The sequence below is a fragment of the Zophobas morio genome, unplaced genomic scaffold (assembly GCF_036711695.1).
Source record: "Zophobas morio isolate AGI-343-1 ecotype UQ-CSIRO unplaced genomic scaffold, CSIRO_AGI_Zmor_V1 ptg000044l, whole genome shotgun sequence".
Classification (NCBI taxonomy): domain Eukaryota; kingdom Metazoa; phylum Arthropoda; class Insecta; order Coleoptera; family Tenebrionidae; genus Zophobas; species Zophobas morio.
Window position 1 is genome coordinate 11,461,672 of NW_026972149.1, and position 13,796 is coordinate 11,475,467.

At 39.4% G+C, this 13,796-nt stretch overlaps 4 protein-coding genes across 7 annotated transcripts; 3 read left to right on the forward strand and 1 right to left on the reverse strand.

Annotated features, from left to right (window-relative positions):
- Nucleotides 1–1,140: 1,140 nt before the first annotated feature.
- Nucleotides 1,141–5,521, forward strand: LOC135141437 (sodium- and chloride-dependent GABA transporter 1). 2 transcript variants are annotated; one of them, XM_064072531.1, is made up of 10 exons: nt 1,141–1,256; nt 2,780–3,227; nt 3,276–3,377; nt 3,424–3,604; nt 3,652–4,023; nt 4,075–4,199; nt 4,249–4,493; nt 4,543–4,746; nt 4,797–4,964; nt 5,013–5,521. In XM_064072531.1, the coding sequence occupies exons 2-10, from the start codon at nt 2,840–2,842 to the stop codon at nt 5,097–5,099; spliced, it is 1,872 nt and encodes a 623-aa protein (XP_063928601.1). In that variant the 5' UTR covers nt 1,141–1,256; nt 2,780–2,839; the 3' UTR covers nt 5,100–5,521. The 2 variants fall into 2 exon arrangements, with proteins under 2 accessions (XP_063928601.1, XP_063928600.1); XM_064072530.1 differs by having other exon boundaries at nt 1,141–1,240.
- A 153-nt stretch (nt 5,522–5,674) lies between these two features.
- LOC135141467 (uncharacterized) lies at nt 5,675–6,819 on the forward strand. The gene is made up of 4 exons (XM_064072584.1): nt 5,675–6,033; nt 6,081–6,171; nt 6,219–6,337; nt 6,453–6,819. The coding sequence occupies exons 1-4, from the start codon at nt 5,895–5,897 to the stop codon at nt 6,593–6,595; spliced, it is 492 nt and encodes a 163-aa protein (XP_063928654.1). The 5' UTR covers nt 5,675–5,894; the 3' UTR covers nt 6,596–6,819.
- Nucleotides 6,820–7,139: 320 nt separating this feature from the next.
- LOC135141706 (glucose-6-phosphate 1-dehydrogenase) lies at nt 7,140–10,427 on the forward strand. Of its 2 annotated transcripts, none has more exons than XM_064073035.1 (9): nt 7,140–7,293; nt 8,376–8,500; nt 8,551–8,697; nt 8,744–8,961; nt 9,018–9,176; nt 9,223–9,659; nt 9,710–9,915; nt 9,965–10,125; nt 10,200–10,427. In XM_064073035.1, the coding sequence occupies exons 1-9, from the start codon at nt 7,272–7,274 to the stop codon at nt 10,294–10,296; spliced, it is 1,572 nt and encodes a 523-aa protein (XP_063929105.1). In that variant the 5' UTR covers nt 7,140–7,271; the 3' UTR covers nt 10,297–10,427. The 2 variants fall into 2 exon arrangements, with proteins under 2 accessions (XP_063929105.1, XP_063929104.1); XM_064073034.1 differs by lacking the exon at nt 7,140–7,293 and adding an exon at nt 8,200–8,327.
- Nucleotides 9,921–12,628, reverse strand: LOC135141707 (isocitrate dehydrogenase [NAD] subunit gamma, mitochondrial-like). Of its 2 annotated transcripts, none has more exons than XM_064073036.1 (9): nt 12,452–12,628; nt 12,339–12,398; nt 12,079–12,289; nt 11,840–12,030; nt 11,614–11,747; nt 11,328–11,559; nt 10,841–11,027; nt 10,709–10,787; nt 9,921–10,119 (listed from the first exon to the last, which is right to left on the reverse strand). In XM_064073036.1, exons 1-9 carry the CDS (start codon nt 12,506–12,508, stop codon nt 10,107–10,109), a joined length of 1,164 nt encoding a protein of 387 aa, XP_063929106.1. In that variant the 5' UTR covers nt 12,509–12,628; the 3' UTR covers nt 9,921–10,106. The 2 variants fall into 2 exon arrangements, with proteins under 2 accessions (XP_063929106.1, XP_063929107.1); XM_064073037.1 differs by lacking the exon at nt 9,921–10,119 and adding an exon at nt 10,419–10,540.
- Nucleotides 12,629–13,796: the final 1,168 nt, after the last annotated feature.

Below are 13,796 nucleotides of genomic sequence, written 5' to 3' on the forward strand. Positions count from 1 at the left end.
GTGAATAAAGGTTTCAAGGAGTCCTGTCGTTTTAATCACAAGGCAACAGGTTATACAATAGCGTATTGTTGTTTGCAGAAGTTCGTCACAAGTTTGAGCAAAAGTAACAGACGAACGTTTTGAGCAAAAATGGTCTCTTTTTAGCTGCGAAAGTGATAGTCCTTTATTTTATGAGGAACAGTAGAATCTTATCTGCGAAACCAGAGAAGTTCAACAATTGAAGTTTGTATTTCCTTAATAGTGAGTGACAGGTCCTCGGCTTCTAACAATTGGGTTTGAAACAATGCTTCTGAGAGAAATATTTCATAATCACCCCCGACGAATCCCCGTTCGGCCCGCTCCACCTTCGCCGAAAATGCAAAAAAGTCCATCGCTGCGTCGTTTTTTTGAAAATCGGGAATTGCGCTAAGACGGGCTGGGCGGATGCTTTGGACATAAGTCAGTGTCAAATAATTAGAACGAGCCATAATATTTAAATATATGACTAGTCGCGCTGCAGAAATCATTTCCCGGTTAGGTACATCCTCTGAGGGCGACGGGAAAGGAAGTGGCAATGGCAGGATACATGTCACATGACCGGATACCTGTAAATGACTAGGGGCGCATGCATTATTTGCAACGATTCCAATAAGCTCTAAAAATTTTAGCGAAATTGGAAGTGTCGACACCCGGGAGGAAAAAATCATCCGGGGAAGAGTCCCTGTCGAAAATGTCAATAATCGTTTGAATTCGCAGCGAGCGCCTTCTTACCCCTGCTTTCACGATATTAAGCATGAATTATTTACTCAAGGCAACTACTTTATATAATAAGTCAGCAAACAATACGAAAATAAAATTAGCCAATTATTCAAATTGGTAAATTGGCGTCGCCTACGAATCCGATACAAATGAGCATCTGCATGTGGGTACACCTCGAAAAAAAAGTTTAGCCGAATTTAAAACGTCCATCGATCCATTTGAAAACACGAAAATCCATCGATCGAATTTCATCGTCGAAAGCTTACGAGGGAAAATTTTTGTAAGAGTTTGCCGAAAATATCCCTTAGCCCCTCTCCCCACGCAAGATGACAACGCGATTGGTGGATAACGTTGTTGATTAGGGCTTCCAACAGGCTGTCGATGTAGCGCGTAGCAGGAGTCAGTGGTCCAGAGTGCTCCAAGAAGACCACTCTCGGTGTTCGGTGTCGCATTTCCGCGTAGTGAAGTGTTTGTGAATTTACACACCACGTGGATTACATCGGTAAATATTGCGTAATGTGAGACCCTTATTTAGTTATCAAGTAAAATATGACCGTGCGCCCTTTCGCGACTTTTCCCTTGTCGTTCGTCCACTCGCGCCAAAAACAAGAACCGCGTCCACGAAGAAGGTGAACACGGACGGAATTTTTAATTGAACGCAAGCAAACATCTCCGATCGGCTCGATTTTCGATTTCTTTTTGTTGGTATTTACCGGGAACGCGTACGTGCCTATTCTTACCCAAACAGTAATCGCACGTCCGATGGGTGTGTGTGCGGAAAAATCGCGGCTTTTCCTAAATCGTTCGTGGGTGTCAGATTCGAGCCGCAAATCCTCCGCGACTCGTTTTGATTCTATGAATTAAAAAGTGTCGGTTTAATAATTGACGCAAGCCCCTATTAAAACAATCTGTCTGTGGACCCCCACAATATCACATTTATTTCAATTTCGCTATCATGATTTACAAGGGAACGAACACTAGATGAGCAAGCTTAGCATTGGCGGAAATACCCAGTTATATAATATTGGTGCCCTAGATATAGTATGCATAATACAACCTACAGCGATGTACTTAGTTCCAGCCCGGTTAGGTGCATCCACGATACTCCATTTTTCAAGAATTAATAACCAAATCCACCAAACCGCGAAATAATCCCGGGATTGAAGCTCGGACTCATTTCCGGCTTAATACTCAGGATTTTATCTCAATTTTTACTCTCGACTCTCGACCAAATCATCAAAGGCTACCTACTATTCTCTATTCAATACAACGCTTTACACGCTCGTGAGCATCTACCCCAAGAAATTGAGCGTAATAAGGGCCATAATTAAAATAGCAATTTGCTTTCAGTTCGGATATAATTATGTGGGACCGAACTGTTTCTCTGTTTCAAGGGAGTTTCTCGGCTTAAACGCTTCCTCAAACACGAAGGACAATTAATTCCCTTTATAGCTCCCAGCTGATTTATTTTTCGCAAAAAATCAACAACGCGCTCATTTCGAAGCTCTTGTTTATTATCCCTCGCATCGAGATATTTACCAAAGAAACTCCCGTCAACTGTCACGGCAAACACCAAGAAAAGTGGAAATGAACCCATTTCGACGTTTTGTCCGAGTCCCTTCACCTCCCAAAATAGCTACACGTAAGATAGTGGATCCAACTCCAAGACCCACTGAAATTTTTGACACCTGCCACTACGAACCCGGAAATTAAACCTCATTTAGACCTGCCACGCGATGACAGGACCACAACTTTACATATAAATATATCTAGAGCACTAATTTCGATCCGCTTGCATTCAACAAGCGCTTAATTCAATAAAACGTCAGTTCGCCGAAAACGAACTTAACCAACTCAAACGACATGTGCAATTGTGGGGATTAACCAACCTGGACACTCGCATTGTTTAACGTTCGAATCTTGACCGACAACTTGCCGACGGAAACGCGTAAACGGCCGCGAACCGTTGACCAAATTTCATGTCGCGTTCAGTTGATGCAATAACGTTTCGCATACACCGTTGATGTCGTTTTGGTGGCAGGTTCGGCCTTGGTCTGTAATGAGCTGACGTCCCGCAAAGCGTAAGAAGAATTCTGAGACAATGGCAGAGAGGAAAGAAGAAGCGCAAGATTGCTTAGAAAATACCCTTAACTTAAATCGACACGAAGAAATCGAGTTACAAACATTAACCGGTGTTCCGAATTCGGCGAATAAAATACAACCGCAAAAATACGAAAATGTACCCGAACGAGGGACGTGGGGTAGTAAACTAGACTTTATATTATCGGTAGTTGGTTTGGCTATAGGTTTAGGAAATGTATGGCGGTTTCCTTATTTGTGTTATAAAAATGGTGGTGGTGCCTTTCTTGTACCTTACTTTATAACACTTATCCTTGCTGGAATACCTATGTTCTTCATGGAGCTCGCACTAGGTCAAATGATGACGATCGGAGGCTTGGGAGTGTTCAAAATAGCCCCCATATTTAAAGGTAACCGAAAATGATTTTCCAACCCGAGACTAGGTGTGGCTTTTGCAGGAATCGGATATGCAGCTGCGGTGATGTCATGTTGGATGAACATCTACTACATAGTGATTTTAGCCTGGGCCATTTTCTACTTCTTCATGTCGTTAAGATCAGGTAAAATAAAGAAAAGTCGCTAACTAAACTAAAACTAACGATTTAGATGTTCCTTGGCGCACTTGTAATAACTACTGGAACACCAAATACTGTGTTAACCCTTACGACCGCAGTTCTCTAACATGTTGGGAGCAATTCCAAAATAACACCTTTAGCAAAATTTGCACCATTAACCAACATAACATCTCAGTAACCGAACTAACAGACCCAGTTAAAGAATTTTGGGAGTAAGTTGTAACTGTGGTCCGACGCCTCCTAACTACTCCGTTTTTAGACGACGAGCGCTTCAAATTTCCGCGGGAATAGAACATGTGGGATCAATCCGCTGGGAACTGGCAGGAACTTTGCTTCTAGTCTGGATCGTTTGCTATTTCTGCATTTGGAAGGGCGTCAAATGGACCGGCAAAGTCGTGTACTTCACCGCCCTATTCCCTTACGTATTACTGACCATCCTCCTCATTCGAGGAGTCACCTTACCCGGAGCTATGGAAGGCATCAAATTCTACGTGATGCCGAACGCCGCGAAACTTAAAGAATCGGAAGTGTGGATCGATGCCGTTACTCAAATTTTCTTCTCGTACGGTTTAGGCCTAGGAACGTTGGTAGCCCTCGGCAGCTATAATAAATTCACCAATAATGTATATAAGTAATTGCCTCACCTTCTAGTCTTTCTAACATTATAAATACGAATTTCCAGGGACGCTTTGATTGTGTGTTGCGTTAACTCGAGCACGAGCATGTTCGCCGGGTTTGTCATATTTTCAGTGGTCGGATTCATGGCACACGAACAGCAGAAACCGGTAGCAGAAGTCGCTGCTTCAGGTAGATGCAACCTCTGAGTGTAAATTTTCCACGACTATGCTCGTTTCAGGACCTGGACTTGCCTTCTTGGCATATCCCTCCGCAGTCCTCCAGCTACCCGGGTCTCCTTTATGGGCTTGCTTGTTCTTCTTCATGATTCTCCTCATAGGTCTCGACTCGCAGTTCTGCACCATGGAGGGTTTCGTCACTGCTATCATCGACGAGTGGCCCCACTTGCTCCGAAAGCGGAAAGAAATCTTCATCGCGATAGTCTGCTTCCTCTCGTACCTCGTGGGATTGTCCTGCATCTCAGAGGTACGCGCGATCTAACTTGACTTGAGCACTTCTAACGCTCCAACTCTAGGGTGGCATGTACGTGTTCCAAATCCTGGATTCCTACGCGGTCAGCGGCTTCTGTTTGCTCTTCCTCATCTTTTTCGAGTGCATCGCGATCTCGTGGGCCTTCGGTGTCAACCGATTCTACGACGGCATCAAGGAAATGATCGGCTACTACCCTATAAGTTGGTGGAAGTTCTGCTGGACCTTTACTACTCCGGTTATCTGTGTGGTACGTCAGATGTAGCGGAAAGATAAATCAATTGTAATTGTCGATTTCAGGGCGTGTTCATATTTAATTTGATACAATGGACTCCGGTGAAATACTTGAACTATGAATTTCCATTGTGGGCGCATTTGTTCGGATGGTTTACGGCGCTGACCTCCATGTTGTGTATACCGGGATACATGATCTGGCTCTGGTTTGTCACACCAGGGGATAGAGAAACCGTAAGTACGGATTTCGTGTTCTAATTGGGACTAATTGGCGATTTCTAGAAAATTCGGCTTCTCGTAAGAATAGAAGATGATGTTCCCACTGTCCGAGCGAAAATGCAGCTGGAATCGTCGTCAGTGGCAGTATAATTGTTCAATGGTATAAACTTTCAAACTTTTTTTACCGTGTCACATCTCGTCTTCCACTCAAATTTTCATTAGTGTTCAATCAGCTTTGTAATTAAGCAACTAGCATGTTTTTATTAATGTTGTATTTGTAAGTTTCTATACTTCATACAGTTATTAGTATGAATCTTTGAGAGTACCGCGTACAAAATCTTGTACTATACTTGAAATAATTTAATGCGTCAGTCATGATGTTAAAAGTGTTAAATTAATGGAGTTACTTCGTTTATTATAAATTAGCTTCATATGTCATTGTTTAATTTATTAACTTATATAGATAAGGTTTAGAATTAAATATGTAGTCGTTAAATCATATTTAATGTAGGTAATACTGTACAATAATATTTGTTGTAAAGATATATGTCGCTTCTGCAAAAATACAACAAATTTTGGAAGCTGGCGTCGTTATTTCAACTCTCGTGCCATTTACCCACACTCGCTTGAAACTCGTCACTCTTGTGTCGAACCGAAAAAAATCAATACACTGACGTTACAGGTTCCTGCGAAAATACTTTCCCTGGTTGCCTGTTGTCTCTAGTGCTGCCCCCTATTCTGCGACAAACAAATATAACCCCACTTTTACCAACACCCTGTCTTTTGAAAATGCTCTTATGATACTTTTTACATATTTAAAGCAACAATTCAAACATATCTGTTCTATTTCCTGTTAACAATGGAAGTTTGTTGAGCTAATATTAACGTGCCTTTAATGATTGTGTCTAGACGGGTCTTCAACAATCAGGAAAAAACACCCAAAAAATGGATAGAAAAATGATATATGCCTTCCGAGGGTGGATAGCCTTCGTTGCTTTCATGGATCTAGGTACGGCCGTGAGAAGTTATATAGAAAAACGGTCTTTTCTAAGCAAAGCTTTCTCAGACACAGATTTTGTCGATGGTAGGTTAGAGCTAGGTTAGGGGTGTGAAGTAATTGGTTTGTTGTAGAGGAATATACTACCTCAAGAATACTGGGTGTTTACTCAATTCTAAAAGCGTTGGCTTTGATACATTGCACCCTGTATATTCATTATAAACCGTATGGTAGAAATGAAGTTTAGCGCAATCACTCTTTTTGTTTTGTAGGGTTGTCAGCATGGGGATTTTTTCCCTCTTGGTAACAATCATCATGTACATCACGGAAACTCTATACTTCCGTGCGGCGACACTCAATTTTTATGTGGTTTTTCCGTGTGTTTTAAATTGTAAGTGCTTAAAAAAAAGTGTTTGGGATGGCCATGCGAAATGTCAAACACTGATATCTATTGATCAATAAAAGGGACAAGCATGAGTGCTGATTTTATGTGTTGCTGATTACAGGTGTCACTCTAGGGGGACTAATCTATTTGCCAAAGAGATTGAGAATCTGGGATCCATCACTGGATTGTGATGATGAAAACGTGCAGCTCCTCAAACAAGCGGGGGCCATGAAAAGAAGACGCCACATCAGAAAAAACAATTGAAATACTTTTTAATCTATGCCAAAGATGAGCTAGTCATTTTATACTCCTTTCTTTTTTAATACATATAATTTACTTCGTTAGGTACTGTAACTTGTAGTGAGAATTTTTGACTCTTGTTGATGCTTTTGCTGAATATATTCACTAGGGATTGTTTGTAGGACACTTTCAAGTTAAAAATGTTGAATGAATGAATAAAGAAAATTTTGAAATTTATCCTAAATGAACTCAGCAAGTTCTGTTTAAGCCCACCCTATAACAAATGATTGGCTATCAGCACTCCAACTGGTTGTCACCAGCAATACCTGACTGATAACTACTAAACACCTTAGTAATTACAATTACGTAATTGTGAGCAACAGTATTGTTGCTAATAGCATGAAATGGCAAAAATTCGAGATAATTTAATTTGGCGGAAACTGATGAAAATCCGACCAATCGTTGCATAGCATATGGTGTGCGTACCACCCCACGCAATCCATCAACACGATCTGCATCTCCCATCTCCTTCCTTCGCAAGTATAACTACAATAACATCTGTCGCAGCGTCGCCATATATTTCCTACCTGCATATTCAAACGCATCAAACAACTTGTTTCGTATAGTTGGGCCAAAATTTTTCGTTGTTTCGTCCCGAAAAGTGTTCGTTTTGTCGTAGTACTGTGTTAAATATTTTACAATGACCACCACAACACCAAAACGTAAGTAAAGCACTTATCTTTATTTATTAAACCTTTTTCTACCTGTAATATGCGCAGCTAATAAATTGGCGGGTTTTTTGTATCGCATAATCCAGTCAAGGTCGCGCATTTTCGAAGGGATGCCACTAGGATCTCGAACTATCCCTAAACAATGGCACCCGTTAAACACGTGGGTTTGTTTATAGTTACACAAAACCCTTGCAAATACCATTGTGTGCATATTTTTTAGCGTGTGAGTGTTTAACGCGACTATTGTTCATTCAAAATTCGCATTTTTATGGGTATACATTTTTTTGAAAAGGCGGCAGGTCAAAAGAAGGTTATCTGCTAATTTTCTCCAATAATCGTGATGGACTCAAATGCACCACGTTTTTGCGGAGTCACCGATACTTAAAAAGATAGTGGCTAATTTAAAAGATCTGTAGGCCGTGATAATTATTATTTATGTACTCGACAGTTAAGAAATGTAATATGTTCATATTTCCTCATTCCCGAATTTAACTTCACGCACTGCTTGATGAAAATATACTTCCACACATGTCCGACAGGCAATTGACGTCCGCCTTTTAATATTAATACAACAGTAACAACAAGAAATTCAATGTAAATGAACATCGGCTAACATCATAACGACAGAAAATGTACTTGAAGGATAATTTTTATTAAGTATCTTTCCCAGAATGCGAATTAATAGCCGCTTACTTACATTGTAAATTGTCCACATAAACATTTAACATAATGTAAATAAAACAAACTTTTAAAAAGCCGATTTAATTAACGTAAAAAATTCAAAGGTCTATTTTTAGTGACCGATTGAATAATAATGTGTATTTTAAATTGGCCCGGTGTGGAATTGGCGGGAAATTTTATAAATAGTCGCAATAAACATTTATTTAATAACCTTGAAAAACTGTGTTATTGAAATACAAATGAAAGTCATCTAATCGTGTATTTAAGTTAGTTCTGCGTTAATCTGACCACAATAACGTGATCGTTTCTTCACGAAATGCCGCTGTTTAAAGTAGATGACGACGGTAAATTGCCACAAAGTCTTAAACTGATTGTAATTTATATATTTGCAGATGGAGCAAATTCGGAGGTGTGTTTGGCCCTGTACCGAAAATCACTCAAGTCCAAAGAAATGGACCACGATGGGACCCATTTCGATGGACAGTATCCGCACGTCTTTGTGACCCTTGGAGCATCAGTAAGTCCTCTCATAAACGCGGTAATACTACCAAAGTAAAAAATATATAGGGTGATTTAGCTAGGAAAAAGATCTACCCGACGTTGTGGTGGCTATACAGGGACAACCTCCTCCCTGCTAATACCGTTTTCTATGGATACGCCAGAAGCAAAACCTCCATTGAAGAAATCAAAGAAAAATGCAAACCCTACATGAAGGTACCGCCACCCACTTGCCCCGCCCACACTAACTAGCTCGTTTAAGGTTAGGGCCAATGAAGAAGAGCGCTTTGAGAAGTTCTGGACCGTAAACTACTACGTTTCTGGCACGTACGATTCCAGAACGGATTTTGAGAAACTAAATCAAGAACTTTGCATTTTTGAGAAGGGCCCTACAGCAAACAGACTATTCTACCTAGCCCTTCCACCCTCAGTATTCGAGCCTGTGACGGTCCACATAAGAAACTCGTGCATGGCTCCAAAGTAAGCTAATGAGTCATCATGCAACTTGCTTGACCTTGTCCCCCTTTTTTTTGCAGAGGATGGACCAGAATCATTATAGAAAAACCTTTCGGCCGCGATTCGGCTTCTTCGCAAAAACTTTCCGATCATTTAGCCTCCCTATTCACGGAACAGCAAATTTACAGAATCGACCATTACCTAGGGAAGGAAATGGTGCAAAATCTCATGACTTTGAGGTACTGCCGTGCCAAGCGCGAAATGGTACTTATACATGTCTTCTAGGTTCGGTAACCGCATTTTCAACCCAACGTGGAACCGCGACAACATCGCCTCTATCCAGATCAGCTTCAAAGAGCCGTTTGGTACTCAAGGCCGCGGGGGGTACTTCGATGAGTTTGGTATTATACGGGATATTATGCAGAATCATCTTCTCCAAATTCTCACTCTTGTTGCTATGGAGAAACCTGCGTCCGTCCATCCTGACGATATCCGAAACGAGAAAGTCAAAGTTTTGAGGTGCATTAGAGCGATCGAACGCAAAGATGTGGTTTTGGGGCAATATATAGGTAATCCGGACGGCGAGGAAGAGGCGAAGTTGGGGTACTTGGATGATCCGACGGTGCCTGAAGGGTCCGTGACTCCCACGTACGCTTTGGCGGCTCTTCATATCAATAACGAGAGGTGGGATGGAGTGCCTTTCATCCTAAAGTGTGGCAAGGGTATTTTACATAAATATGTTGTCTAATCAACGTCTAACGATGATTTGTAGCACTAAACGAACGCAAGGCTGAGGTCCGTATTCAGTTCAAGGACGTTCCTGGAGATATCTTCGACGGTAAGCCGAAACGGAACGAGCTGGTTATCAGAGTGCAACCAGGTGAGGCTCTGTATGTGAAGTTGATGGTGAAAACACCAGGTATGGCGTTCGATATGGAAGAAACAGAACTAGATCTTACGTATGGACACAGATACTCTGTATGTTTACAATTATTGTTATTATTATTATTATATAAGTGTTTTATAGAGTGTTAAGTTACCTGACGCGTACGAGAGGTTAATTTTGGACGTGTTTTGCGGTTCGCAAATGCATTTTGTCCGTTCGGACGAGTTGAGCGAAGCTTGGAGGATCTTCACGCCATTATTGCACCAAATCGAAAACGAGAAGGTCAAACCAATTCCCTATGCGTAAGTATTATTATGACGGATAATAAACGTAACGAAGCGACTTTACATTTTAACGCAACATACACGTTTTGCAGGTACGGAAGTCGTGGACCAAAAGAAGCCGACGAAATGTTGATAAACAACAATTTTACATACACAGGTACATACACTTGGCCTGCCCCGAAAATGTGATTCCAGGACGTCACTATTTTAATTACATTCCATAATGTATGACGGTTGAGGCAAAATTTTTATATTTTTACAATTTGTAAAATTTTAATTTAACGTAACTTATGTGACAATAAAAATGGAAATTTTTAGTATTTTTTGGTTTTATTCAGCGTCATCAAAAGGTACAATTGAAGTTTTAATAAATACAGCACTTCAAGATCTATATACATTTTATACAATAGTGAGAAACAAAACGTCGCAGATTCTGTAAAACAAACAAAAAAGAAAAAATTAACACGTGAACTGGACAACTGCAAACTTACAAAGGATTAGACTTCACTTGCGGCACAAGAAAATTAGTTTTGTTAGAAAGAGACGGAAATACATTTAGCACCAAGCAAACACCAGTTTAAAAAAAAAACAAAAAAATTACCAAGGTCTAATATCGGCCTGTAAAATGTTATCGATTATTCTTTGGACAACGTCAGTGCTCTTTGCGGTACCACCCAAATCTACAAAAATATATACATATATATTGAAAAGAAAAAACACAAATTTGAATTACCAGGAGTATGTATTTTCTCTTCACAAATCGTTTTTTCAATGGCCCGTTGTATAAGTTCGGCATGTTGTGTGTGTCCTAGATGTTTCAACATGGCCACTGAAGCACTCAACATGGCGATGGGATTAGCGATGTTTTTTCCGGCGATGGCTGTGCCTGTATTTCGAGTTCCGGGTTCAAAAATAGCGTACTGAAACGATCAAAAGTAATAATTTGCCAAAAACTAGACTTCAATGCATATAGCAGAGAAAATTAACTATAGATGTTCTCATAAATAATCTACAGTACTATAATTTCTTAGAATTCCATAGTATTTTCTCCACTACATTGTTCTACATTTTGCCTATTTTGGCGCATGCGCTATGTACTACTAAACCAACTTAAGTATTAAAAATTGAACATACTGCTAATCTATTATCACTTAGAAAATAAAACGACGTGGAGCCTCTACATGGTTATATGTAAATTTCCAACTGACATAGAAACCTACATGATCTCCGTAATTTTTCCCGGATAGGAGACCAGCGCCCCCTATCAACCCACAAACCACATTTGAAACAATACTTCCGTAAAGATTTGTCATAATCATAACGTCAAACTGATGAGGTTTAGAAACCAACTGCATACAACAATTATCTATAATCATGTCATTGTGTTCAATTTCTGGATAATCCTTGGCTATCCGCTTAGATGTCTCCAAAAATAACCCGTCAGAGAGTTTCCTAAAAAAAAAACAACAAAATAGTAAACTTAACCTCACAAAAAATTGTATTTACATAATATTCGCCTTATGAATAGTGGTAACTTTCTTTCTCCCATTCTTTTTGGCATATTCAAACGCGAATCGCGCCACTCTATCAGAATTTGATGTTGTGACTACTTTCATGCTTTCAATCACTCCGTCGACACTCTACAAATCGAAAAAAATTGTGTAGGTACAGATGACGTAACAGCAAACGTGCTCAGCGCACGGGACTTTCGCCCTTATTGCACCCTCCTAACCTCATGCTCCAACATAGCGTATTCTCCTTCAGTATTTTGCCTTATGATAACAATATCAATATCTTTTTGGCGTGCAGGAACCCCAGGATAAGATTTACAATGTAAAACATTCACAAACAAGTCTAATTCGTTTCTGATCGCCACGTTTCTTGACACTACACTAGCACTTTCGCTCTTTGTTTCAATATTTCCTATAAAAATCAAAGTTAAAACCTACGCAATTAAAATTCTATATTAACCTTTTATAGCGACTCCATTTCGCTTAATTGACGTTAGAGCATACTCCAAATCAGTGTTTTCGTCCCCAATTTCCACTACTTCAAAATCAACTGGAGCCCCTGCATATTTGAATACTTCTCTCACGTAACCCATTAATTCTGGGCCGATTCCGCCCCCAGGTAACATAGTGACAGCGTGGCGGCCCCCATATAAAGCTACGGGGATTGCTGCCTAAAATTTTTCTGCAGGAATATCAGCAGAAATGGTTGGAATGACTTACGACTTTCTTAATAAGGGGTGTCTTGTGCTGAATTTCGAACGCTGACATCGTTGATTGGTTCTAAAAGTGCATAAATAAGTGTTTCGAGGTTATGCAACAGGGGGCTCTCTTACCCTAAAAAGGATCTTGCCTAGTTCTAATGGCTTTTTTAATATCACGCGGGAAGCCATTGTAACTTCTGAATTTAAGAAATACTACAAAATAATACTTTACGTTTTTTATTTATGTATTTTTAGGAAAATTTGGACAACTTAAAATGGCGCTAATGGCGCAGTACGAATGACATTTGGGGGACGTCAAGTCTCAAGACCGCGTAGCCAGCGGCGGCGCTAATTGGAGATTGGAGGGGAAAGGAATTGTTTTATTTATATAAAACCAGTCTAACAAAAGAAGATTAAAAAAACGTTTTTTAAATGTTCTTTTTTCGTGTAACTCATTCATACTACTGTCAATATTGTAAGACAAGCTACAAAATTTACGCATGTTGACAGTACTGACATTTCGAAATTTCATTTCAACAGTTGAACTGAAAGATGGCACAGAGAAAAGTGGTTATTTAATTTAAGTGTTATTTCGTTTCAATGTTTTAGAATAACTCCATTAATTCACAATCAATGTTCTGTAATTTCTTCATCAATATTTCGAATCAATGTAATTTAATAGTCGAGTTTAAATTTAATTCAGCGTTAGTGCGATACTTGCTTTCATCATCTATTGCCCAGAAAGCATGCCTCATTCATCAAACTGTCAAATTAACTTCAAAAAGTAAATATGTAATAACCAATGTTGGTTGTGTCACGAGCCGCCGCTGAAGATAGTTAAAAATAAATTAACATTCTTTCAAAAAATAGTGACGGAAATCAAACAAAAATTTATTCGGTTAGCACAGACGCAACACAAGTTTATAAAAAAATATTAACGACAAATAATGGAAGAACGAATTTGTAACGCAAATTTTGAAAATTTTTTCGAAAGCAAAATTTGCAGTTGTTGGAAATGTGTGACCGTAATGGTGCAAATTACTGTCACCTTACTAATGAAAATAAATAAAGTTAAAAAGAATTTGTGACGAGTTACCACGTTGTACCAGATGTGTTGTTTTAATAATTTATCTGCAATTTGAAACTCTTCCGGTTTTCCTCGGCCAAATTTTACCAGAATTTACTCATTCTAATATTAGGGTAATTTGCACCACAATGTACTAATGTCTTTGAATGCATAGTAATACGAAACACTCTTTACACATTTAATATGCTAATAAATATAACTTTTTTTGTTTATTATGTCACAGAAATACGTATCAGTGAAAGAAGAATGAAACCTGATCTAGAAAAATTACATTTGAAAGGAGATATTCAAAATTTTGTATCTAGAAAACTGAAAAGAGCGAGTACGGCTCTGCGTACATTTTTGAGTTGAATCGACTTGCCAAAAATTCTTTTTCAGTAGCTATTTACG